Source organism: Oncorhynchus mykiss, chromosome 16 (genome assembly GCF_057628025.1).
Source record: "Oncorhynchus mykiss isolate SJ-2025 chromosome 16, ASM5762802v1, whole genome shotgun sequence".
In the NCBI taxonomy this organism is placed as follows: domain Eukaryota; kingdom Metazoa; phylum Chordata; class Actinopteri; order Salmoniformes; family Salmonidae; genus Oncorhynchus; species Oncorhynchus mykiss.
Genome location: NC_143037.1, coordinates 55,105,745 through 55,129,705, shown reverse-complemented (window position 1 = coordinate 55,129,705; position 23,961 = coordinate 55,105,745). Strand labels below are relative to the sequence as shown.

Sequence of the window (23,961 nt, the reverse complement as noted above, 5' to 3'; positions counted from 1 at the left end):
ACACATCATCTTTTGCCTTATGCTCTGAGTCTTTCACATGCCTTTTTGCAAACTCCAGGCATGCTGTCATGTGCCCTTTTCTCAGGAGTGGCTTCCGTCTGGCCACTCTCCCATAAAGTCAAGATTGGAGGAATGCTGTAGAGATTGTTAAGGAACTCTGTAGTTCTGTCAGAGTGTTCATTTGGTTCTTGGTCACCTCCCTGACCAAGGTCCTTCTTGCCCGGTTGCTCAGTTTGGTCGTAAGACCAGCTCTAGGCTGGTCATTTATTTATTATTTTCAAGAATTTCTTGAAAATAATACATTTCTATAAACTTAGAAATACCGTATGAGCTTAGTACAAATGTCTAATAAATGTTTTATTCTCCATTGTTTGTTTTTGTCATTTGGGTCTTTGAATAGCAACTGAAGCCTACAGTTCTTTTTTTTTCTTCTAATACCACTTCTTATGTATACTTTGTGACACTATTCAATGTCACAAAGTAAAACGTTATTCAGTGGCCTGTTGTAGGACTGCTTGCCAGGTGCTATCTGTCTCTGTGAAACATTCTATTCACACCCTCCTACCCAAACCCCAAACTCACACATCGATACCCACGCATGCGCATGACGAAAGGCGATCTCGTCTGAAAGCGAAAAAAATAGTTCTCACACAGTGCCACGCGTGCGCTGTGTGCGCCTCATTACGAGCAAGGTTGCTGCATCTTTTTTAGGTAGCTACAAGCGTTCTTTCGACAGCCAAAGGGTCGCATGGTGTCAGGGACGCGCCTAGTCACGGGAACAGTAATACAGCGCGTGCTCGTAAGCCCGGATCGCGCTTAGACAGCAAAGGGAATCAAACAGCGTGCAAGAATTGAACCCCAATGGTTACATTGGGCCAGAACATGCAGTCGATGATCTACGCACAATACTTCGCTGCGCTCAATTTCACAACGTATTTTACTTTGTATCGGAGAAGATAAGGACATCAAACTCATCTGTATGATCGGGGGACAGGAGCGCACAGTATGGTCCGGGAAACCAGACATTTATGGGTGGGAAATTTACCCGAAAATGTACGAGAGGAGAAGATCATTGAACATTTCAAACGGTGAGTAACGCCAAATATTTCACCGAGTAACGTTATCCCACAACTGTCAGCATCTGTCTGCCTGATTCCCCTTAAATCACAGGGAGATCAATTCTGGATCGAATTGCCCAGGCAAGTGACAGCCTGGCTAACCCACTGCCAACAAACCAGCAACCCAATGCAAACAACTCGGGTGAAGAGGAAGATAGATATTATAACTAACTAAATAACATGAGTTTACCAATTGCTATCTTATGGCCCATTTATCTGGATTTCGAGGTCTTTTGCAAGCCACTTCTCACACGCGGTGGACTTAGAAATAGCTTAGGTAGCTAGTTAATTACTTTAGAAAACAGCTAGCTAGCGCCACTGAACAATCGTGCCACTGTAGCAGCCTGCTGGTTGTGGTGTGTTAAGACCGAGCGACTTGGCTTGTTTCAAAGTTATGCCATGGTATAGCCTAATTAAAACTTGCTAGTTGTGGAGTGTCTCCAGCAATGGAATTGTAACGAACCATGCAGTGGCTAGAAGTCTGTCAGCAATCAATCATAGTTCTAAAATCAAAACATACTGCCCACGTGCAATGTACTCACACCTTCGAAGCATGTTAATCACTACTTCGCATCAATGTTTTTCCTTGATGCAACTGCTCGCTGTTCAGCCAAGTGATGGTTCATTGTGAGATCAACTGCCATTGCTGGGCCCCACCGCAACATTTGTTGCAAATTTCAAGTAGTTTCAAAGTGTCAAGTTCCGCTGAGGCTCTGCAACGTCAAAAATATTGAGGTGATGCAGAGCTGGCTTGCCAGCAGCATCATACTGTGTGTGACTATTGGCCTCAATTAGCCAAATAATGGAATTAAATGTCAGTTGACAATCAACATGTTTTTCAAAATAAACTGAAATGTTAATTGAATGCATGTATGGTTGCTATGATTTGTTATTCAAATGAGTAATATAGCCTAACATTTCGTAGGCCTATAGGTAACAGCCTACAATTCCAAGATTGTCCCCCTCTTTACATTGGTTGCATTCATAAATTGTGTAAACAAACGACAATAATGACGACCATAAGCCCTAATTAAACTGTCAATGTAGGAATAAGAATCACGGTGATTAAGGCACTGATCATATTCCCTATTGGTAGCCTACATGATTGTCGATATAGTTAACCCTATATAAACTATAGGCTATTGGGACATTATGTTTCACTTCTGAAATGTAAAGGGCGATTTTATTGCCATCGCTCCATTATTATTACTTCACATTTTTAAAATTTTTGTCAAATCAGACTGTGTGATGGATGGTAAACTATATAGCTTTTGTGCATTTAACAAACATTTCCCAACATCTGAATTGGGCTAAATTTGGTTATTGTCTTGACACTGTGCGCTCTAGTTCCTACTGGCTGTCAAAGAAAAAACAGGCCGCCTATCTGTCGAGCTAGGCAGGAGGAGTAGCCTAATTAAAATACGCGATATCCGTATTATTTCTTTCCGTTAGCTGAAGTGCTGCATTTTTAAGTTACAACATTATGGCTGTATGTCCTAAGTGGCCTATTTCTGCCACAGTTTCCAGCGCAGGTTTTGCTATAGAGACAAACAGCGTATTCTCATCAGACCATTATGACTGGCAATTTCTGACTGTATTTTGTAGGTTAATCTCAAACGGATGTTCATTTAGGCCTAGTTTCATTGAATTTAATCCTTAATCTTTGATGTTATGTTCAGATGCATGCATGAATTCTGGTAACCTATCTGCTTTTCAAATCTTGCGGTGCATTTATGTCATCCTTATGATTTTCATGCATTATGTCATAGAAATGTAATATGCATAGACTATTAAATTTGACAATTGATCACAGACATTTTGACATTTTGTTTTGAAGATGAGGCATTCATCGAGGTAATGAGTGCGCATGGAAAAACATTTCGGGTGCTCACTGCTCGTCAAACAGCTTCTGGTTATATTGTAACAAACAAAGAAGCAGACAGCGTATGCAGGTGCATGACAGCTGAGTGTGTGATAGGAGTCATTGAAGATGGGGGACGGCAGAATGAGTAAGCAGTGTGAACGGGTTTCTAAAATGGCGTCGGAGGCTATTCAATGTGGGAACTGGCATACCTTAGAGTCTACACTTATGGGCATTCTCTGGGTGTCGGTCGGACAATAAGCAGAAATAGATAGATGTGTGTTCTGTGGTTTTCATTTTCTCCCTGAATATAAAAAAGTGTTGTATTGAGTAGCCTAAGCTCCCCAAGACGTTGGCAAATAACTCGAATCAGAAATAACATCGTAACTGTAATATTCCAGTTTTATAGACGCCATAGGCTACAATGGAAATACATTTTAAGGCAATAACCCATTTTAATTATAGGCTATATCCAGGGAAACGATTGAAATCACTTTTTCCTCTGTGAAATAAACTTGAATTTTCCTTGCATAAAACAGTTGCACTTTCCGTATTAAAATGTAGAAGCCCATATAGCTATATTTCTCTTTAGCAAGCCTTATTGGAAGGACAAGTGAAATGATCCCATATTGCGTAATGCATCGGGTTTGCACCCACAAGCAAGAGGAGGGCTCCACAGTGCGACCATTTTACTCTTATATGCGCCAAAATACATATAGCTTTCAGACCTGATATTTTAATTTAGGAGCACCAGTGCGCTTAGACAAATTAAGGATTCAAGCGTTATTTTTTTATTGTGCATGTATTTGTGTGCGCCTACGTTTTTCAACTTACGCGCATACGTGCTCCTTGTAACAACAACAAAACTCAGTGTAGAGCCCTGGGTCCTCATTTATAACCTTTAAGTAAATTAACACGAAATATCTGAGCACAAAAATATTGAGAATTGTTTACATGGCGCACGCCATACATCCCCATGTTTCCCGTTATAAATCAAACCTGTCATTAAAAATTGCGCGCGTTAACGAGCATTATAACGCTGCCTGAAACACGCCCATAATTAATATTTTGTTGTGACAAAACCAGCCTGTATACTTTGGAAGTATTGGAACTAGACCAAGACCGTATCTAAAGGAAATGGCAATGGCGAACTTGATTAAAATTTATTTGGAGGTGTTGGCAGAACGTTTTTTTTTTTCCAGTGACATTTGCTGTATTCAATTAATCAATCCAATGTATTTATTAAGCCCTTTTTACATCAGCTGATGTCACAAAGTGCTGTACAGAAATCCAGCCTAAAATCCCAAACAGCAAGCAATGCAGGTGTAGAAGCACGGTGGCTAGGAAAAACTCCCTAGGAAGAAACCTAGAGAGGAACCAGGCTATGAGGGGCGGCCAGTCCTCTTCTGGCTGTGCTGGGTGGAGATTATAACAGAACATGACCAAGATGTTCAAACATTCATAGATGACCAGCAGGGTCAAATAATAATCACAATCATCACAGTGGTTGGAGAGGGTGCACCTCAGGAGTAAATGTCAGTTGGCTTTTCATAGCTCATCATTCATAGTATCTCTACCGCTTTCTCTAGAGAGTTGAAAACAGCAGGTCTGAGACAAGGTAGCATGTTCGGTGAACAGGTCAGGGTTCCATAGAACAGTTGAAACGAGCAGCAGCACAACCAGGTGGACTGGGGGACAGCAAGGAGTCATCAGGCCAGGTAGTGGGGAGAGGGATAGACACTTAAATTCACACCGGATAAGAAAGGAGAAATACTCCAGATATAACAGACTGACCCTAGCCCCCTGACACAAACTATTGCAGCATAAATACTCATTGCAAATTGTTGTGGACCTGTTAACAAATCGTTTGAATGCAGCAATGTTTGCATTCACTTTTTCCCTAACCTAAATATGCTGCACTGTCTGAGAATTCTGAAACATTTTCCGCTTTGAAAAAAATGAACTTGGGTAGACCTAGTTAGTTTGCATTGAAGTGTGTAGGCTACCACTATCTGTTCACCTATTACATTCTACTGTATACTATAAACTGTGCTCCCTGCCCGATGCATAGAGCAAAAGCTTGAAATTATAATATCCTTTCTAATAGGCGCAATTTAAATGAGAGATGAACATGGTCATTTGTTGTATGGCTACTTCGGGAATATGAACTCTGCTGTCTCAACATGGCCAGAAAAGGTGAGGAATTTATTCTGCAATGGTTATGAAAAATGTACATGTTTCTAAATTAAATATTGTCTACTCGAGAGATTTGACTTGCCAAGCGTGTCAAGGCAAAGGGTGTCTACTTTGAAGAATCTCTAATATGAAATATATTTTGATTTAACCTTTTTTTGGTTATTACATTAATCCATGTGTGTTATTTCATAGTTCTGATGTCTTCACTATTATTCTACCATGTAAAAAATAAAGAAACTGAAAAATGAGTCGGTGACAACTTTTGACTGGTACTGAATACTGAACAAGAATATAAATGCAGCATTCAACAATTTCAAAGATTTTACTGAGTTACAGTTCATATAAGAAAATCGGTCAATTTTAAATAAATTAATTGGGGCCTTTTCTATGGATTTTACATAACTGGGCAGGGGCTCAGCCATGGGTGAGCCTGGGAGGGCATAGGCCCACCCACTGGGGAACCAGACCCAGCCAATCAGATTTTTTTTTCTACCACAAAAGGACTTTATTACAGACAGAAATACGCCTCAGCGTTAACTTGAAACGTATAAATGCCAACTTTTGCGTGAAAACAGGCGCACACATATTTTGGGGCATATTTTGTGCGTACCCAACATTTATAAATGAGGCCCCGGAAGAGCAAACCAGAATTTCACGTGTGTGTATATATGCTGCATTGTGCAGACCTCAGAGTTCCATCTTTGAATAACTTAAGGGACCTTTCTCATAACTAGAATACATGATATATTGAATGTACAGTATATCGCAAAAGTGAGTACACCCCTCACATTTTTGTAAATATTTGAGTATATATTTTCATGTGACAACACTGAAGAAATTACACTTTGCTACAATGTAAAGTAGTGAGTGTACAGCTTGTATAACAGTACATTTGCTGTCCCCTCAAAATAACTCAACACACAGCCATTAATGTCTAAACCGCTGGCAACAAAAGTGAGTACACCCCTAAGTGGAAAATGTCCAAATTGGGCCCAAAGTGTCAATATTTTGTGTGGCCACCATCATTTTCCAGCACTGCCTTAACCCTCTTGGGCATGGAGTTCACCAGAGATTCACAGGTTGCCACTGGAGTCCTCTTCCACTCCTCCATGATGACATCACGGAGCTGGTGGATGTTAGAGACCTTGCACTCCTCCACCTTTCGTTTGAGGATGCCCCACAGGTTCTCAATTGGGTTTAGGTCTGGAGACATGCTTGGCCAGTCCATCACCTTTACCCTCAGCTTCTTTAGCAAGGCAGTGGTCGTCTTGGAGGTGTGTTTGGGTTGGTTATCATGTTGGAATACTGCCCTCAGTATGTCACAGTACATGTTGGCGTTCATGGTTCCCTCAATGAACTGTAGCTCCCCAGTGCCGGCAGCACTCATGCAGCCCCAGACCATGACACTCCCACCACCACGCTTGACTGTAGGCAAGACACACTTGTCTTTGTACTCCTTACCTGGTTGCCGCCACACACGCTTGACACCATCTGAACCACAAGTTTATCTTGGTCTCATCAGACCACAGGACATGGTTCCAGTAATCCATGTCCCAAGTCTGCTTGTCTTCAGCAAACTGTTTGCGGGCTTTCTTGTGCATCATCTTTAGAAGAGGCTTCCTTCTGGGACGACAGCCATGCAGACCAATTTGATGCAGTGTACGGCGTATGGTCTGAGCACTGACAGGCTGACCCCCACCCCACCCCACCCCTTCAACCTCTGCAGCAATGCTGGCAGCACTCATACGTCTATTTCCCAAAGACAACCTCTGGATATGACACTGAGCAAGTGCACTCCACTTCTTTGGTCGACCATGGCGAGGCCTGTTCTGAGTGGAACCTGTCCAGTTAAACCGCTGTATGGTCTTGGCCACCGTGCTGCAGCTCCGTTTCAGGGTCTTGGCAATCTTCTTATAGCCCAGGCCATCTTTATGTAGAGCAACAATTAATTTTTTCAGATCCCCAGAGAGTTCTTTGCCATGAGGTGGCATGTTGAACTTCCAGTGACCAGTCAGTATGAGGGAGTGTGAGAGCGATGACACCAAATTTAACACACCTGCTCCCCATTCACACCTGAGACCTTGTAACACTAACGAGTCACATGACACCGGGGAGGGAAAATGGCTAATTGGGCTCAATTTGGACATTTTCACTTAAGGGTGTACTCACTTTTGTTGCCAGCGGTTTAGACATTAATGGCTGTGTGAGTTATTTTGAGGGGACAGCAAATTTACACTGTTATACAAGCTGTACACTCACTACTTTACATTGTAGCAAAGTGTAATTTCTTCAGTGTTGTCACATGAAAAGATATATACTCAAATATTTACAAAAATGTGAGGTGTTTACTCGCTTTTGTGATATACTGTATGTACAGGTAACTCCCAAAATACAGGAAACACTTGAGGTCATGAGGGATAGGCCTACAAAGTATATTGAATGCAGGTGCTTCCACACAGGTGTGGTTCCTGAGTTAATTGAAACATTTCAGCTTTAAAGTCTATGCCAAACAAAGTTTAACAAACCATACAACTCTATGCACAAGGACTACGTTGAACAATTTAAACAGGACATTTCACAAAAACACTTTTAGTGGAGGAACTTTGCAGATGCAAAGTTTGATAACAGAATTAAAGTAAAATCTCCCTCAGTTTATGGGACTAAGTTTTCCATAAACTCTTAAGTATCTGCCCAGAATTAAGATTCAGAGATGTCTGCAGAAAGAATGGGGTGTCAGCTATGACGTGACACCTTGGGTTTCATTATTATTATTTTTGGCTATTGATCTATGGTAGGTGAAGTGGATTCACATCCGGTAACGGAATTACATCATGGGTCTCTGATCTGTATTATACAGAAATGTCTAATTACGGATATGAATATCATTCTCTTACTTCATGGTAATGTATCATGGTACACTAAGGTAGAAATATGCAATATTCTTCTTTTGCATATCTGGGTATTATTTGACACGCTGGCTATTATTGTAATGAGTTCTGCCACAAAACAAGAACACTTTTGTTAGTTTCAGATTTGGTCTGGTCAGGACCAATCATAGACATCTATGTTTCTCAAGTTTGGACATCACAGTAGAGTACATTTAAAGTCTATCTACATTATACTGTACTGTACTGAACTCTGCTCTACTGTACTGTTCTCTACGGTGCTGTCCAAACTTGTGAAACATAAATGTCTGTGATTGGTTCAGATTTGGTCTGGCCAGGGTGGACTGACTCAAACTACTTTTTGAAGTCCAGCGTTGGTTGGTGCTCAGTAGTTGAGGATGTTTGTTACAGTACATGTAACTAGGACAGGTGTCATGGTAGGTGCCAGTAAGAGCTGGGTGAGGTAACATTTAACTTGAAAGTGAAAGAAGGGAGAGATTGTCCAGATGGTTTTCACAGTCTTGCTTTGGCCACCAGTAGACAGAAAGAGAAACAGAACAGTTATGACTTGAACATAACAGTATGCCAGTGGAAGGGAGTACAGTAGCAGGTCACCCAACTGTGGTTTGTCTCTAGTATGATTTCCCATTGTAGCCAATTAAATTGCAGTAATTCCGATACTGATTTGGTAACAATTCCGAGTTTTAATCACTTAATAATTCATAAACCTGATATCAGTAAAATCATTATAACTAATCGGCAGTCTACCTTCACTTGTTGCTTCTATGAACTTTCATTATCCTCCCCCTTGAGGGAGAGAAATGAGAAAATATCTTAAAGATATGTGCACAAGGCAATGTTTCTTAAACTTACAGAAGGCAAATAATTTCTCAAACTAAATAGAAGTGTTGATATTAGTTGTCAGGGGTCTTCAACATTTATTGTGTTTTGATGTATTTCTAATACCGTAAGACTTTTTTTGGTAGGTGTTGTCAAAGACCCCTTTTCCATCTGTTTGACCAGAAATTAAAGCTGTTGGTTGTTATATAACAAATTATATATATTTTTAAAACATACTCTTAGCTTTCTTTTGACATTCTCCTATGAACTTCACATGTTAGTGCTCATGGGTCAAACGCATTCTATGGAGAGCCTAGTGTCTGTGGGTTTTCCTTTCAAAGAAGACAGACAACCAGGTTAGGGAAGTTCCTTACCAATTAGTGACCTTATTTCATCAAACGAGTATAAGGGAGGAGTAGAAACCCGCAGACACTCGGCCCTCAGTGGAATGAGTTTTAGAAGTGTTTTGGATGGAAATGCCCTTAAGCAATTAACATAACATCATGCTTAAGGTCATGATTAAAAATGACCAGTTGCCCATTACTTTGGCTACCATGGCTAGAAGAAAACAGCTCAGTGACTTTGAAAGAGGGCCTCGAAGAGCATAGGAAGTTTAAACTACGTGTGCTTGTCACCAGATCTCAAAGCAAATGAGGCCCAACATCCTATTTAGACACTATGTTGGTGTTTCCTTTATTTTGGCAGTTACCTGTATATCGTGCTATGTGCCAAGATTTGTAGTTGCTTGGTTACTGTTGCCTGGTGAGGTTAGGAAATGATAGTGGCCTAACAAATATTTTGTAAGGACACCCCTTTGTGGACCCCCCTGCACGCACATACACACCTTGACTCAATTTTATAAAATGCATAGGTCTACTTTACCTATTGACTTGTTTCCATTTCCACATTCCAATTGGTATACAACTTAAATCAATAAATAAACCGTTTTCTTTTCATTCTCCATTTCCTCCCTAGATATGGACGGGTGGAGAGTGTCAAGGTCCTTCCAAAGCGGGGGTCAGAAGGTGGAGTCGCAGCCTTTGTGGATTTTGTGGACATTAAAAGTGCTCAGAAGGCACATAATTCAATCAACAAGATGGGGGACAGAGACCTGCGCACTGATTACAATGAGCCAGGCACAATCCCTAGTGCCGTGAGAGGGCTGGACGATAGCCTGTCCTTAGGCTCTCGTGGACGGGATGTTTCAGGGTTCATAAGGGCGGCAGGGGGCCCGGTGTATGGGCCCCCTGCATCTCTCCACAGCAGAGAGGGACGCTATGAGCGCAGACTAGACGGGTAAGTGGACAAAGTTTCTCTGAAGGCAGGGGGAACTTGGTTTCTGATAACTCCTTACCCCCAAGCATTTTTCCATCTATTAATTTATAAGCAGGTTCATAAACAGGATTAAATCAGTAGGCATCCCTTCTAAAGTCCTCAGAGCATTGCCATCGCTCATGGATTGATATGGTAGACACCAAGCTACACTGTAAATGAGCATGTATGTACATTATGCACACAATTGTACTTCTATGTGTGTGGTAAATAGCGTATTGGCTGTTGGGGATTATCTTTGTGAGTTTAAACATTCCTGTGAGGTGGATATCCCATTTGCGGAGAGTACGGGGCATATTGGATATCGTAACATTCCTGGGATTAATGGATGCTGGAGAGAGTTTGTTCCAGCGGCCTTCCCTGGGATCTCCCTGATCTGGAGTACCGTGCCCTCCTTGGTGGATTAATGGGTCACCCTATTTTCGTATAACGACCAAGAATACATATTTACACATTTTAAGACGCATTAACTAGTTTTTGGATGAATAGAAATTGGGTTCTCGATCATTCTGCAACCCTTCCAGTGGTGTTTTCAAGTGCAGCGCTTTCCTTGTGGTCCGGAGTCATGTGGATAACCTAACCCGGATATGTATTCCCCTATTGGATTAAAACTGGCCAATCACGAAAGGATATTCTATCATTCGATAAAGGTATGGGTTTTCCGGTTTTGTGATGGGATTATGTTTGATATCAGGGTTTAACAATTAAATGCTGGGAGACCTCAACTGTTGATCAACTTTGTAGAGAAACGACAAAGGGTGAGCAAATTATACACTTTTTTTTTATCCAAACAAATTTTTGTTGGTGGTTCAAATAATTTGTTATATTTTGCTCTTGAAAGAGTGAGACTTTCCAATGGATGTAGGGGGAAGCATTAAACAGAATCGCGTAGTAGAGGATTGGATTATTTTGGAATCATACAAATCAATACAATTACATGGAAATATGGGTCCGAAGAACATGGTACTGGATGTCAGTGGAGATACCTGCCTTCTGTCAGTGGATTACCTCCCTTCTGAATGTGGAACTACATCTGTCCATCCTTGGATACAATTATTCTCAGAATCAGAAAAGACAACATCCTGTCAACATCAAATAATTAGGCAACTGTACCTATGAGGGAGAATCATGGAGTTTAAGACATGGATTACTACTGACAAATAAACTGTGTTATTACAAGATCATTTTTGCGTCAATGGATCTAGTTGGACAATTTCTCAATTTTGCACATAGAATGTGGCGGACTATTAAAGATTAAATACTTTTTTCCCACTAGTTGTGTGCCATGATGTTCCAGACTCATTGCTCATGGGGAATCAATAGAGCACTGTTTACAGAAGCTGGACAATTGTATATAGATCATTGATTTGACTGGACTATGTTGCCTATTTTCCATGAACATTTAAAAATTGATCCGTTACGTTTTATGTAACCATTTTTGAAAGAATAGTTTAGTCTGACTTCCTATGACTATTTTCCACCACAGCAAAATCTTGTTACAATTGGATTAGATTTTTGATATTGATATTCCAGTCCCTCAAAGCAAGTGACGATTCCCGCCATACTGATGAGGATGACTATTTTGAACATAAACCTGCCCGGGATATATCTTTTTTTATACCAACCCTACAGTTTTCCTTTTTGCTCACAAAGTTCTGTCTCCCTAGATTGTATTTGGAATTGTAGATCGGGTTACCGCTGTTTCAAAAGGTTGGTATATCCTGCCTTGTGTATTTTAGCTGTTCTCTCTAACCCCTAGTTTGAACCCCTGTCTCTCTCCATATTTCCTACTAACAGAAATGGCTGTTGAACAGACTGTTTTAATTGCTTCTTGTTGTTATTTGCAGATTATGTACCTTTTTCCGGCTGTCCCGCTCACCCTGAACCTACTCGACCCACTTCCCAGCTCCTAATCCCCTAGTCAATAGTACCTTGTTACTAAAAACTGACACAGATCAAATGTTCTAAACAGAGGGATGCACCTCGGGAATGTTTTTTTTTAAACCATGAACAATTACATCATATTTAATAGTTGTGTTAGTTAACAAAAATAAGATTTAGATTCAACCTAATTTGAATTGCTACTGTATATTACAGTTCACTGTCAGATTTGTCATGACTAAAGGGTTTATGACAATGTTTGGAAGGCTATGGCAAAGTCTCATTTTGTCAGTGGCTGAACCTTTTTCTTCTGAGCCAAAGAGTAGGATATCTCCAGGAACAGATTAACTTGTGCATACCATTTTCATGTCTCCGTGTCCAGTATGACGGAAGTTAGAAGTAGTTGTACGAGCCAATGCTAACTGGCGTTACCCATAGACTTCCAGTCATTGGGCAATCTGCTAGCATGCTTTGCCCAAGATTATCACAAGACGTGAACAAAATGCTTCAGTGATTTGTATTTTCCTTAAACTTTCTGAAGAGGCAAAGCGGGAATGCCCCCTTCTGTTTGTTTACCACTTTGTGTAGCTGTTAGGGATAATGCTAATGATAACCGTCTTCTGGTAGATGGAAAAGCTTTCTCAATTAAACGTTAACTACAAAGTAGCCTATGCCTGCCTGGTAGAATGACATGATTATTTGCATCAATCCAGTGGCAATTTATTTTTGTTGCTTTTAGCAAACTCCGTAATAACGTGCACTACAGAAACTCCCCAAACCAAACAAGTCTCTTGCTGGTGCAGACTTGAATTAAAGGGTATCTACACCCCCAAAAATTTTACATTTTTCTTAGATTTTTCCCAGATCTCTAAAGTGGTCTCCTGATGTCATTTGAGCGTTGTTGTGGACTTAGGACATCCAATTTTGTTATTATTCTATTAAAGTGATTTCTAGAGAGAACCTGAAAAAACTAAATGGAATTTGGGGGAAAAAATCAATAGAATTACGCAAGAAATAAAACAGAATTTATAAGGCCCTAACAATAGGTGTGGTTTTGAAACTTATCATTAAACTTCCATCATACTCATCACTGTATTCAGAAAGGAAGTTATGGTGAAGGTTTATTTTACAGATGGCTTATGTACCAGGTAGTTATTTTAGTCATTATAATTTGGTTTCTTTGAGATTCATGGTCTTAAGTGTCACTATCTACCATTTAGTACCAGGCAGTTACCAATTGTTTTATTCCTTCAAGTGCAAAAAGTACTAGAAAGACCGTATCCCATTGTTACCACAGTTTTTTTTTAAAGGTACCATCTTAAACTAGGCTGTATAAAGTGTTACCGAAGTTAGATCCAGCACCTTCTAAACTGCATCTCATACGTATGAAATGGGTAACTAATCATCTAACATGCTGGCCACACCGCTCGTGTCACGTGCGCAGGCTTTACAAAATAAATGTACATGTTATTCAATCATTGCACCGACACTGCTCGCGCGCGTCAACGAGTGTCTGCTTAGCCAGGCACTGAAATAGAAGCAAGTTTTGTGACGCGCTGCAAGTCCTGCTTCTCCCATCCCCTCATTTGTTTTTCGGCGCAAATATCCACACGGGTGATTGAAAGATAAGCTGAGGTCGCAACTCCAGTTCAGTTGGTGGCGGTAATGCACCTTAAAGTTGGTTGCCAACCTCCATATAAAGTCCAAAGAAGAAGAATTCTGAAGGAGGAGAGATTACTGCAAACAAACTCTGTTTACCCTTTTATTTGTGATTTAGTTGTCGGTGTAGAGGACCTTGTGCATTTGAGAAAAATGCTAAAATTTATATCCCAGGACAAATTAGCTAGCAATAGCAAGTTAGCTAGCTAAATCTTTTCAACCTGTCTCCAAATTAATATAGTTGGTTCAAAGTTATTTTTGAAAGTTCAGCCAGCGTGTCCTGATCGTTGTCTGGTGTGGGTGTACAAAATCAACATGCGGGCGGTCTGGTCAGCATGTTAGTGTGATTCTTACATTTTATTCTCAGTGGAGACAACTTGTTTTGTGTTAAATTTTTAAGTAGGCATGACATTTTTTTAAATGTGTTCCTCCCCCTCTAATATTTGTTGATAAATCTCCATCTCGTTAACTCACACATTTTTGATAGACCCCAACTGCCTCTTAATTGAAGTGGTGGTGTACCTGCTTTAAGAACATACATTAGTATTCATCAGCAGAGCAGAGCAAATGATTACATTTCAGTGTGCATAAAATCTTTAAAATTGGAATCGTGTTTTTACTGTTTTAGGCATTCCAACAGATGAAGGCTCTCGCACCTTGACAATCTACCAGTTAGGAGGTTTGGTGATTTTTGTAGTTGATCCTGCAAGATAACTTGCTATCTAATCTTTAGAAACTGCTGCATTTTTGTAATGATTCCAGTAATTGAATATGGATGAGTGCAGTATATTTCTAGCTAGCAGCTACCGCTGCGCAATTCCCTAAAAGCTAAAATAACTAGTTGTGCAATAACATTATGATCTTATTTGCACAATACAGTGAAAACCCTTAAAAAATAATCGCAATTACACAGTTATCATAATATCAAAATCTTATTCTCGACATCCCTAATGGCAAGCTCAGTAGATTATTATTATTATTATTATTATTATTATTATTATTATTATTGAGCTTTCGTCAAAGAATCCTCCATTTGTAGCAATTAGTCTTGCAGACCTTTGGCGTTCTAGTTGTCGATTTGTTGAGGTAATCTGAAGAGATTTCACCCCATGCTTCCTGAAGCACCTCCTGCAAATTGGATTGGCTTGATGGGCACTAGTTACGTACCATATGGTCAAGCTGCTTCCACAACAGCTCAGTAGGGTTGAGATCTGGTGACTGTGCTGGCCACTCCATTATAGACAGAATACCAGCTAACTGCTTCTTCCATAAATAGTTATTGCATAGTTTGGAGTTGTGCTTTGGGTCATTGTTCTGTTGTAGGAGGAAATTGGCTTCAATTAAGCAACGTCCACAGGGTATGGCATTGCAAAATGGAGTGATGGCCTTCTTCAAGATCCCTCTTACCCTGTACAAATCTCCCACTTTAACACCACCAAAGCACCCCCAGACCATCACATTGCCTCCACCATGCTTGACAGATGGCGTCAAGCACTCCTCCAGCATCTTTTTATTTTTTCCTGCGTCTCACAAATGTTCTTTGTGATCTGAACACCTCAAACTTAGATCCGTCTGTCCCTTGTATGTGTTCTTTTGCCCATCTTTATCTTTTATTTTTATTGGCCAGTCTGAGTTATAGCTTTTTCTCTGCAACTCTGCCTAGAAGACCAACATCCTGGAGTCGCCTCTTCGTTGTTGACGTTGAGACTGGTGTTTTGCGGGTACTATTTAATGAAGCTGCCAGTTCAGGACTTGTGCGGCGTCTGTTTCTCAAACTTGACACTCTAATGTACTTGTCCTCTTGCTCTGTTGTGCACCGGGGCCACTCACTCCTCTTTCTATTCTGGTTAGAGCCAGTTTGCGCGGTTCTGTGAAAGGAGTAGTACACAGCATTGTACGAGATCTTCAGTTTCTTGGCCATTTTTTGCATGGAATAGCCTTAATATTTCAGAACAAGAATAGACTGACGAGTTTCAGAAGAGGTCTTTGTTTCTGGCCATTTTATGCCTCAAATCGAACCCACAAATGCTGACGCTCCAGATACTCACGTCAAAAGAAGGCCTGTTTTATGGCTTCTTTAATCAGAACAACAGTTTTCAGCAGTGCTAACATAATTGCAAAAGGGTTTTCTAATGATCAATTAGCTAATCCAAGTTGATAATTTTAAAAGGCTAACGCAACGTGCCATTGGAACGCCGGAGTGATGGTTGCTGATAATGGGCCTCTGTACGCCTATGTAGATATTCCATAAAAAATCTGCCGTTTCCAGCTACAATAGTCATTTACAACATTAACAATGTCAACACTGTATTTCTGATCAATTTTGTTATTTTAATGGACAAAAAATGAAATTTCTTTAGTTTCTAAGTGACCCCAAACTTTTGAATGGTAGTGTATACATTTTTTGCGTTTAGGTTTTAGCATTAAATCCATTGGGAATGCCCCAGACTCTTGTTTTTCCAGATCAGGGTGTGCTCTATATTATGGGCCATAAAAATATATCAACTTTCTTTCTGCTTTTCAGTCGAGTACATGTAATACGGTGTCTAAAATATCTACTCCTTTTAATTTAGGTTCTTACCAGTTTTCAATACATTTCCAAAGATTTGATATAAATTGCCATGCCTAGTTAGTAGCAGTTAAACATTTTCATTTAGATAACCTGAAAGTATCTAGACAACTATAGGTGACAAATTCTGCAGAAATTAATGAGCGATATGAATTCATTAGAACATTTTACAAATATTTTAAACTAAATATATTGCTAATGTAAAGTATGATATGTCAATTGAAATGTTTACTGTATACCGTTTCAAACAGATACCCCATTTGAACACTCAACTTGACTGCTGTCTTAGTTATTTGATAACCTGATATACTTTTATTTACCACCATGTGAAGCTCAACTAGTTTTGTATTTAGTGTCAAAAAGCATAATGTGTATCTCTTTGTCTCTCACCATTTTCTCCTTCCATCCCTATCCCTGTCACTCAGGACTGCTGAAAGTCGGGATCGAGCATATGATCACAGTGCCTATGGTCATCACGAGCGTGCTAGCAGCAGCTTTGACCGGCAGCGTCACTACGACACAGACTATTACCGCGATACCAGGGAGAGAATGCTTAACTCTGTGACTGGAACTGCCTGTGGAGGTGGTGGGGCTGTCTCTGCAGGGATTGGTGGAGGTGTTGTAGGTGCTGGCATCAGTGGAACAGGTGGTGGGGCTGTGGCTGGAGGAAGTGGAGGATCTTCATCTGTTGGTGTGGGATACTATCGTTCACATAGCCGAAGCCCTAGCCACTTTGATACACCAGAACCTCGATATGAGCCTCGTGCCAGAGAACCATTTATACTGGCCAGCGTAGTTCACAGGGATTTGTACCAAGAAGAGGGAGGTCGGCGTAGAGATCGGTCTTACCACGACAGTCGCAGCCGATCTCCACACTCTACACATTCACGTAACCCCTCTCCACAAAGGTTGTCGACTCAGGCATCCCGGCCTCCCCGCTCCCACAGTGGCTCTGGCTCTCGTAGCCGTTCCTCCAGTTCCGACTCAGTCAGCAGTACCAGCAGCAGCACCAGTGGCAGGTAGGTAGAGCGAGTGCTCATTAGTTTCACTTTCATGCATTCTGTCCCCTGCAGTTATCACATGGTGTCTGTGCCCATCTTTCTGTTTTACTCGAGTACAACTTGCTCAATGAAATAATGAATCTAAAATGTTTCTTAAACAAGAAGCATAGTTAGCCACCCAAATGTAGTACTTAGCCACCCACATTCAAAGTTATGTTAATCTCAAAATGCAACCCAAACTCAGCAAAAAAAGAAACGTCCTTTCACTGTCAACTGCATTTATTTTCAACAAACTTAACATGTGTAAATATTTCTATGAACATAACAAGATTCAACAACTGAGACATTAAACTGAACAAGTTCCACAGACATGTGACTAACAGAAATGGAATAATGTGTCCCGGGAACAAATGGGGGTTCAAAATCAAACGTAACAGTCAGTATCTAGTGTGGCCACCAGCTGCATTAAGTACTCCAGTGCATCTCCACCTCATGGACTGCACCAGATTTTCCAGTTCTTGCTGTGAGCTGTTACCCCACTCTTCCACCAAGGCACCTGCAAGTTCCCAGACATTTCTGGGGGGAATGGCCCTAGACCTCACCCTCCGATCCAACAGGTCCCAGACGTGCTCAATGGGATTGAGATCCGGGCTCTTCGCTGGCCATGGCAGAACACTGACATCCCTGTCTTTCAGGAAATCACTCACAGAATGAGCAGTATGGCTGGTGGCATTGTCATGCTGGAGGGTCATGTCAGGATGAGCCTGCAGGAAGGGTACCACATGAGGAAGGAGGATGTCTTCCCTGTAATGCACAGCTTTGAGATTGCCTGCAATGACATCAAGCTCAATACGATGATGCTGTGACACACCGCCCCAGACCATGACGGACCCTCCACCTCCAAATCGATCCCGCTCCAGAGTACAGGCCTCGGTGTAACGCTTATTCCTTCGACGATAAACGCGAATCCGACCATCACCCCTGGTGAGACAACTGTGACTCGTCAGTGAAGAGCACTTTTTGCTAGTTGTCTGGTCCAGCAACGGTGGGATTGTGCCCATAGGTGACGTTATTGCCGGTGATGTCTGGTGAGGACCTGTCTTACATCAGGCCTACAAACCCTCAGTCCAGCCTCTCTCAGCCTATTGCGGACAGTCTGAGCACTGATGGAGGGATTGTGCGTTCCTGGTGTAACTTGGGCAGTTGTTGTTGCTGTCCTGTACCTGTCCCGCAGGTGTGATGCTCGGATGTACCGATCCTGTACAGGTGTTGTTATACGTGGTCTGCCACTGCGAGGACGATCAGCTGTCCATCCTGTCTCCCTGTGGCGCTGTCTTAGGCGTCTCACAGTACAAACATTGCAATTTATTGCCCTGGCCACATCTGCAGTCTTCATGCCTCCTTGCAGCATGCCTAAGGCACGTTCACGCAGATGAACAGGGACCTTGGGCGTCTTTCTTTAGGTCTTTTCAGAGTCAGTAGAAAGGCCTCTTTAGTGTCCTAAGTTTTCATGATTGTGACCTTAATTGCCTACCGTCTGTAAGTTGTTAGTGTCTTAACAACCGTTCCACAGGTGCATGTTCATTACTTGTTCATGGTTCATTGAACTAGCATGGGAAACAGTGTTTAACCCCTTTACAATGAAGATCTGAAGTTATTTGGATTTTTACGAATTATCTTTGAAAGACAGGGTCCTGATAAAGGGACGTTCATTTTTTTTTTGTTTAGTTATGGGTGATTCCTTATGAAACTAGAACAGAACAAGACCATACATTTTTTGATTTTCATATAATATTATCTATAGAAGGGACATTTAGAGAAAGGATTGTTTACATATATTTGACGTTTGTATCTTAAAGCATAATTGAGACATTAAGTTAAGTTGGAATATTTGTGCCATTTTGGCCTTACCAAGGCCTCCTTTATGACCAAATTTTGAGCAAAATCAAAATGGTCTATTTTCAATATTCATTCATTTTTAAGAAATGTGCTATTAAAATGTGCAAACTCAAAAAAAAGTTCTGGGACACTGAAGTCCATGGAGAATAAGAGCACCTCCTCCCAGCTGCCCAGTACAGTGAGGCTAGGAAACACTGTCACCACTGATAAATCCACTATAATTAAGAATTTCAATAAGCGCTTTTCTACGGCTGGCCATGCTTTCCACCTGGCTACCCCTTCCCCGGTCAACTGCCCGGCATCACCCATAGCAACTCACCCAAGCCTGGCCCTCGCTTCATACTCGTCGCCAAACCCACTGGCTCCAGGTCATCTACAAGTCTCTGCTAGGTAAAGACCTGCCTTATCTCAGCTCACTGGTCACCATAGCAGCACCCACCCATAGCACGCACTCCAGCAGGTATATCTCACTAGTCACCCTCAAAGCCAATTCCTCCTTCGGCCGTCTTTCCTTCCAGATCTCTGCTGCCAATGACTGGAACGAACTGCAAAAATCACTGAAGCTGGAGACCCATATCTCCCTCACTAGCTTTAAGCACCAGCTGTCAGAGCTACTCACAGATCACTGCACATGTACAAAGCCCATCCAACTACCTCATCCCCATACTGTATTTATTTATTTGTCTTGCTCCTTTGCACCCCAGTATCTCTACTTGCACATTCATCTTCTGCACATCAATCACTCCAGTGTCTAATTGGTATATTGTAATTACTTCGCCACCATGGCCTATTTATTGCCTTACCTCCCTTATCTTACCTCATTTGCACACACTGTATATAGATTTTCTTCAACTGTGTTATTGACTGTATGTTTTGTTTATTCCATGTGTAACTCTGTGTTGTTGTATGTGTCGAACTGCTTTGCTTTATTCTTGGCCAGGTCGCAGTTGTAAATGAGAACTTGTTCTCAACTAGCCTACCTGGTTAAATAAAGGTGAAAAAAAAAATTGAAATCAAAATACTACTCATATTACAGAGCAAGCAGTAAAGCTTTATATGACACCAACTTGTGCTTTGTAGCACTTACAGATTAAACATTATTGAGTCTTAAAGGAGGCTTGGGTGCGGCCAAAATAGTACAATTATTCCAGCTTCATTTAATTATTTCTCAATTATGTTAAGGATCGAACCCTTTCCCCCCCCTAAATTTTCACCTAATATGACACCCTAATCTAACTGCCTGTAGCTCAGGACCTGAAGCAAGGATATGCATATTCTTGATACCATTTGAAAGGAAACACGTTGAAGTTTGTGGAAACACGAAGTTAATGTAGTTGAATATAACACATTTAGATCTAGTAAAAGATAATACAAAGAAAAAAACGTGTATTTTAAATGTAATTTCTTTGTAACTTCTTTGAAATGTAAGAAAGGCCATAATGTATTATTCCAGCCCAGGTGAAATTTTGATTTTGGCAGCAGTGTGTGCAAAGTTTTAGACTGATTTTTGTATTATGAACAAATTCTTATTTTCAATTACTGGCTAGGAACAGTGGGTTAACTGCCTTGTTCAGGGGCAGAACGTCAGATTCTTACCTTGTCAGCTCGGGGATTCGATCTTGCAACTTTTCCGTTACTAGTCCAACGCTCACCACTAGGCTACCTACTGCGCCAATGAACCATTGCATATCTGTTCAAAATGTTGTATCAAGACTCCCCAAATGTGCCTAATTGGTTTATTAATACATTTTCGAGTTCATAATTGTGCACTCTCAAACAATAGCATGGCATTCTTTTCACTGTAATAGCTAGTGTAACTTGGACAGTGCAGTTAGATTAACAAGAATTTAAACTTTCTGCCCATATCAGATATGTATATGTCTTGGGAAATGTTTTTGTTACTTACAACTTCATGCTAATCATATTAGCCTACGTTAGCTCAACCGTCCCGCGGGGGGGTCACCGATCCCTTGGAGGTTAAAGGGATACTTCAGGATTTTGGCAATGAGGCCCTACTTTCCCAGAGTCAGATGAACTCGTGGATACCATTTTTATGTGTAGTGTGCAGATGGAAGGAAGTTGCTAACTAGCACTAGGGCAAATGCTCGCTAGGGCAAATGCTCACTAGCGCTAGGGCAAATGCTCACTAGGGCTGGAAGTCTATAGTATCTGCTATAAGGAAACTACCTCCAACTTCCTTCATACTGGATGCAGAGACATAAATGGTATCCATAAGTTCATTTGACTCTGGGGAAGTAGATAAAGGTCCTAATTTGCCAAAATCCCGAAGTATCCCTTTAAGATACAATCCTTCCTCCAAAGGACCATTCTATAGATAAAATTGTGAAAATTCCCAAAATCATGGTGGTGTTTTGTTCTAGAGTTGTGAGGAATCACCCTTATGTAATGCTTTATGAAAAGCATGTCCCCGCAAGAACTTAAAAGGGCTAGCTTATTCATCTTACTTGTGTCATATGATTTGAATTCACTCAACTCAAATTGATAGTAGTTTAAGCGCCTCTGGCTCACAAACGTCTGAGTGAAATTAAAGCTAGTTAGCGTTATTCGCATCGGAACTCCTGTTCAGTGTGCACCAACTTGGCTTTGACGAATGTAATGCAATGAACTCAATAGTAGAAAATGGTTCTAATTTGTGTTTTTTTTTAATTGTACAATACTATTTCCACTTGCTTATTCTGTGTGAATTTCTCAGACCCACTAAATTCCTTAAAGATTTGGGTGTGAAATGCTAAAACAAGGGTATTCAAATCTTACCCTGGGAGGTCCGGAGTACTGCTGGTTTTCTGTTCTACCTGATAATTATTGCACCCCCCTGCTGTCCCATGTCTAAATCAGTCCCTGATTAGAGGTGACAAATTAAAAAGCAGTGGAACTGGCTTCGAGGTCCAGCTTTGAATTTGAGGGGGCTAGAATTTAAAGCCCCACTAGTCTTGAGCCGAAGTAACTCCTTGGAAATCTGGTATAAATGTCATGACAAATTCCAAAAACCGGCTTCAAAAAGGAAATTGATATGGTATGACAGTGAAAATATGCAAGGAGACTTCTTTAGCGCGGCAAGAATAAGTAGGTTATGTAATTTAAGCAGTTTCATTGGTTATTTGAGAGCATTGCGATCTGACACACCATACTGTGTAGCTTGACATGTTTGGTGGTTTCAGGAAGAAATGCTACAGGGAATTTTTGGAGACTGCTGGTGTATTTTCTCACTGCCCACCTCTGTGTATGGGTATTGCCCCCCCCCCCCACTCCCTCCCACCCTGAGATCCAGTTAGAACTGGACATTTCTAGCCACTGCTGGCTCCTTGCCCACTCCCACAGGCCAGGCTCCATAAGCTGCACTTATGGGAGTGTCTGAGGGAAGGAGGAGGAGCAGAGGCAAAGGGAAGGCTGGAAAATTGAGAAGGGCATGAGAATAGTGGGGTGTTCTACTAAAGGGATGCACGGCTAATGAAATGTCTATTGCAAGTGTGAACATATCTGGTCATGTTTACTACTGTGGGACAGTATACTGTGATATTAAAAACTATTTGAGCATAATTTAGCAAAGCAAACTGAATTACCATCTCACAAGAGATTGAAGTGGAATGGTAGAACTGTACAATGAAAATACGAAGGTAATTGTTTCATTTTTATGCCATATGAGGGTTGCGGCTCATATTTATTTTCTAAAACATTTCCTTTTTTTGTTCCCTTTGTTACTTCTGTTGTAAAATATATTATTCCATCTAACAACACAAGCACTATAATTTCAAAACTGCTCTCTATTTGCTCTATAAAAGCCAGTGTCTTTCCGTTTTGTCATCTACCTGGTGAGTCATTGTTTTCTAAAATTGGGATCTATGCACTTGTGATCTATTGTAGTTCTCAGCGGCTCTCAAACCTTGGTTGTTAGTCATGGGGATTTGATTCAAATCCATATGGGCACGATCTGCTGAATGGACTCATGGATAACTCATATATTCACAAACACGGTGAACAGATGTACAGAATATTCTGCTTCAACAAATAAATAGAAAAAAACAATCTCAACAGATTTGATTCCATTTGTATGAATTGTGAGAACAGTGCCACTCAAAGACAGGTAATGGTATTACATATTCCTTTATGCTAGGGTAACTTTCATTATTTCCAACTTCATATAGAAGTTTGTTCAACATGATTGTTGAGTGTACTGGGTGATTCTCACAACTGGCACGTGACAAAAAAATGTTTTACCAAAAAAATAGATTCTACACCATAATTCCTCTTGGATCAATAAGATTAGCTTCTGTAGTTATCTATTTCATAATTATTGTTATGTTTATTGTTCAGATATTATGCATTTAACCACAATTTCCACAACTATCAATACAAAAACTCTCATTACCACAACAGTTGTTGAAGTCCAACAAAGTGGGAAACAAATATAATTTGTAATATTTAACATTGCTCACCTAATGAAAAGGCTTAAGTTAATGTATTTTGTAATATATCTCATTACACAACCTTCTTCTGAATCTTGTTTTTTGTCATAATTACTTGTGTATGTAAAGTTGAAGTCGGAAGTTTACATACACTTAGTTTGGAGTCAATAAATCTCATTTTTCAACGACTCCACAAATGTCTTGTTAATTAACGGGAAGTCCGTTATGACATATACTTTGTGCATGACACAAGGAATTTTTCCAACAATTGTTTACAGACAGATTATTTATCTTAT

At 40.7% G+C, this 23,961-nt stretch overlaps 1 protein-coding gene across 8 annotated transcripts in view; it reads left to right on the top strand.

Annotated features, from left to right (window-relative positions):
* Nucleotides 1-596: 596 nt before the first annotated feature.
* spen (spen family transcriptional repressor) overlaps nucleotides 597-23,961 on the top strand; it is a 49,379-nt gene continuing 26,014 nt past the window's right edge. For 3 of the 8 annotated variants that reach the window (XM_090203326.1, XM_021566386.3, XM_021566387.3), the window contains exons 1-3: nucleotides 599-1,088; nucleotides 9,876-10,196; nucleotides 16,767-17,360. In XM_090203326.1, the coding sequence (XP_090059452.1) occupies nucleotides 1,006-1,088; nucleotides 9,876-10,196; nucleotides 16,767-17,360 (998 nt within the window). In that variant the 5' untranslated portion in view covers nucleotides 599-1,005. Of the gene's footprint in view, nucleotides 1,089-9,875; nucleotides 11,943-16,766; nucleotides 17,361-23,961 lie in introns of all 8 variants that reach the window. The other 5 variants (XM_090203328.1, XM_021566388.3, XM_021566385.3 and 2 more) reach the window with 4 other exon arrangements.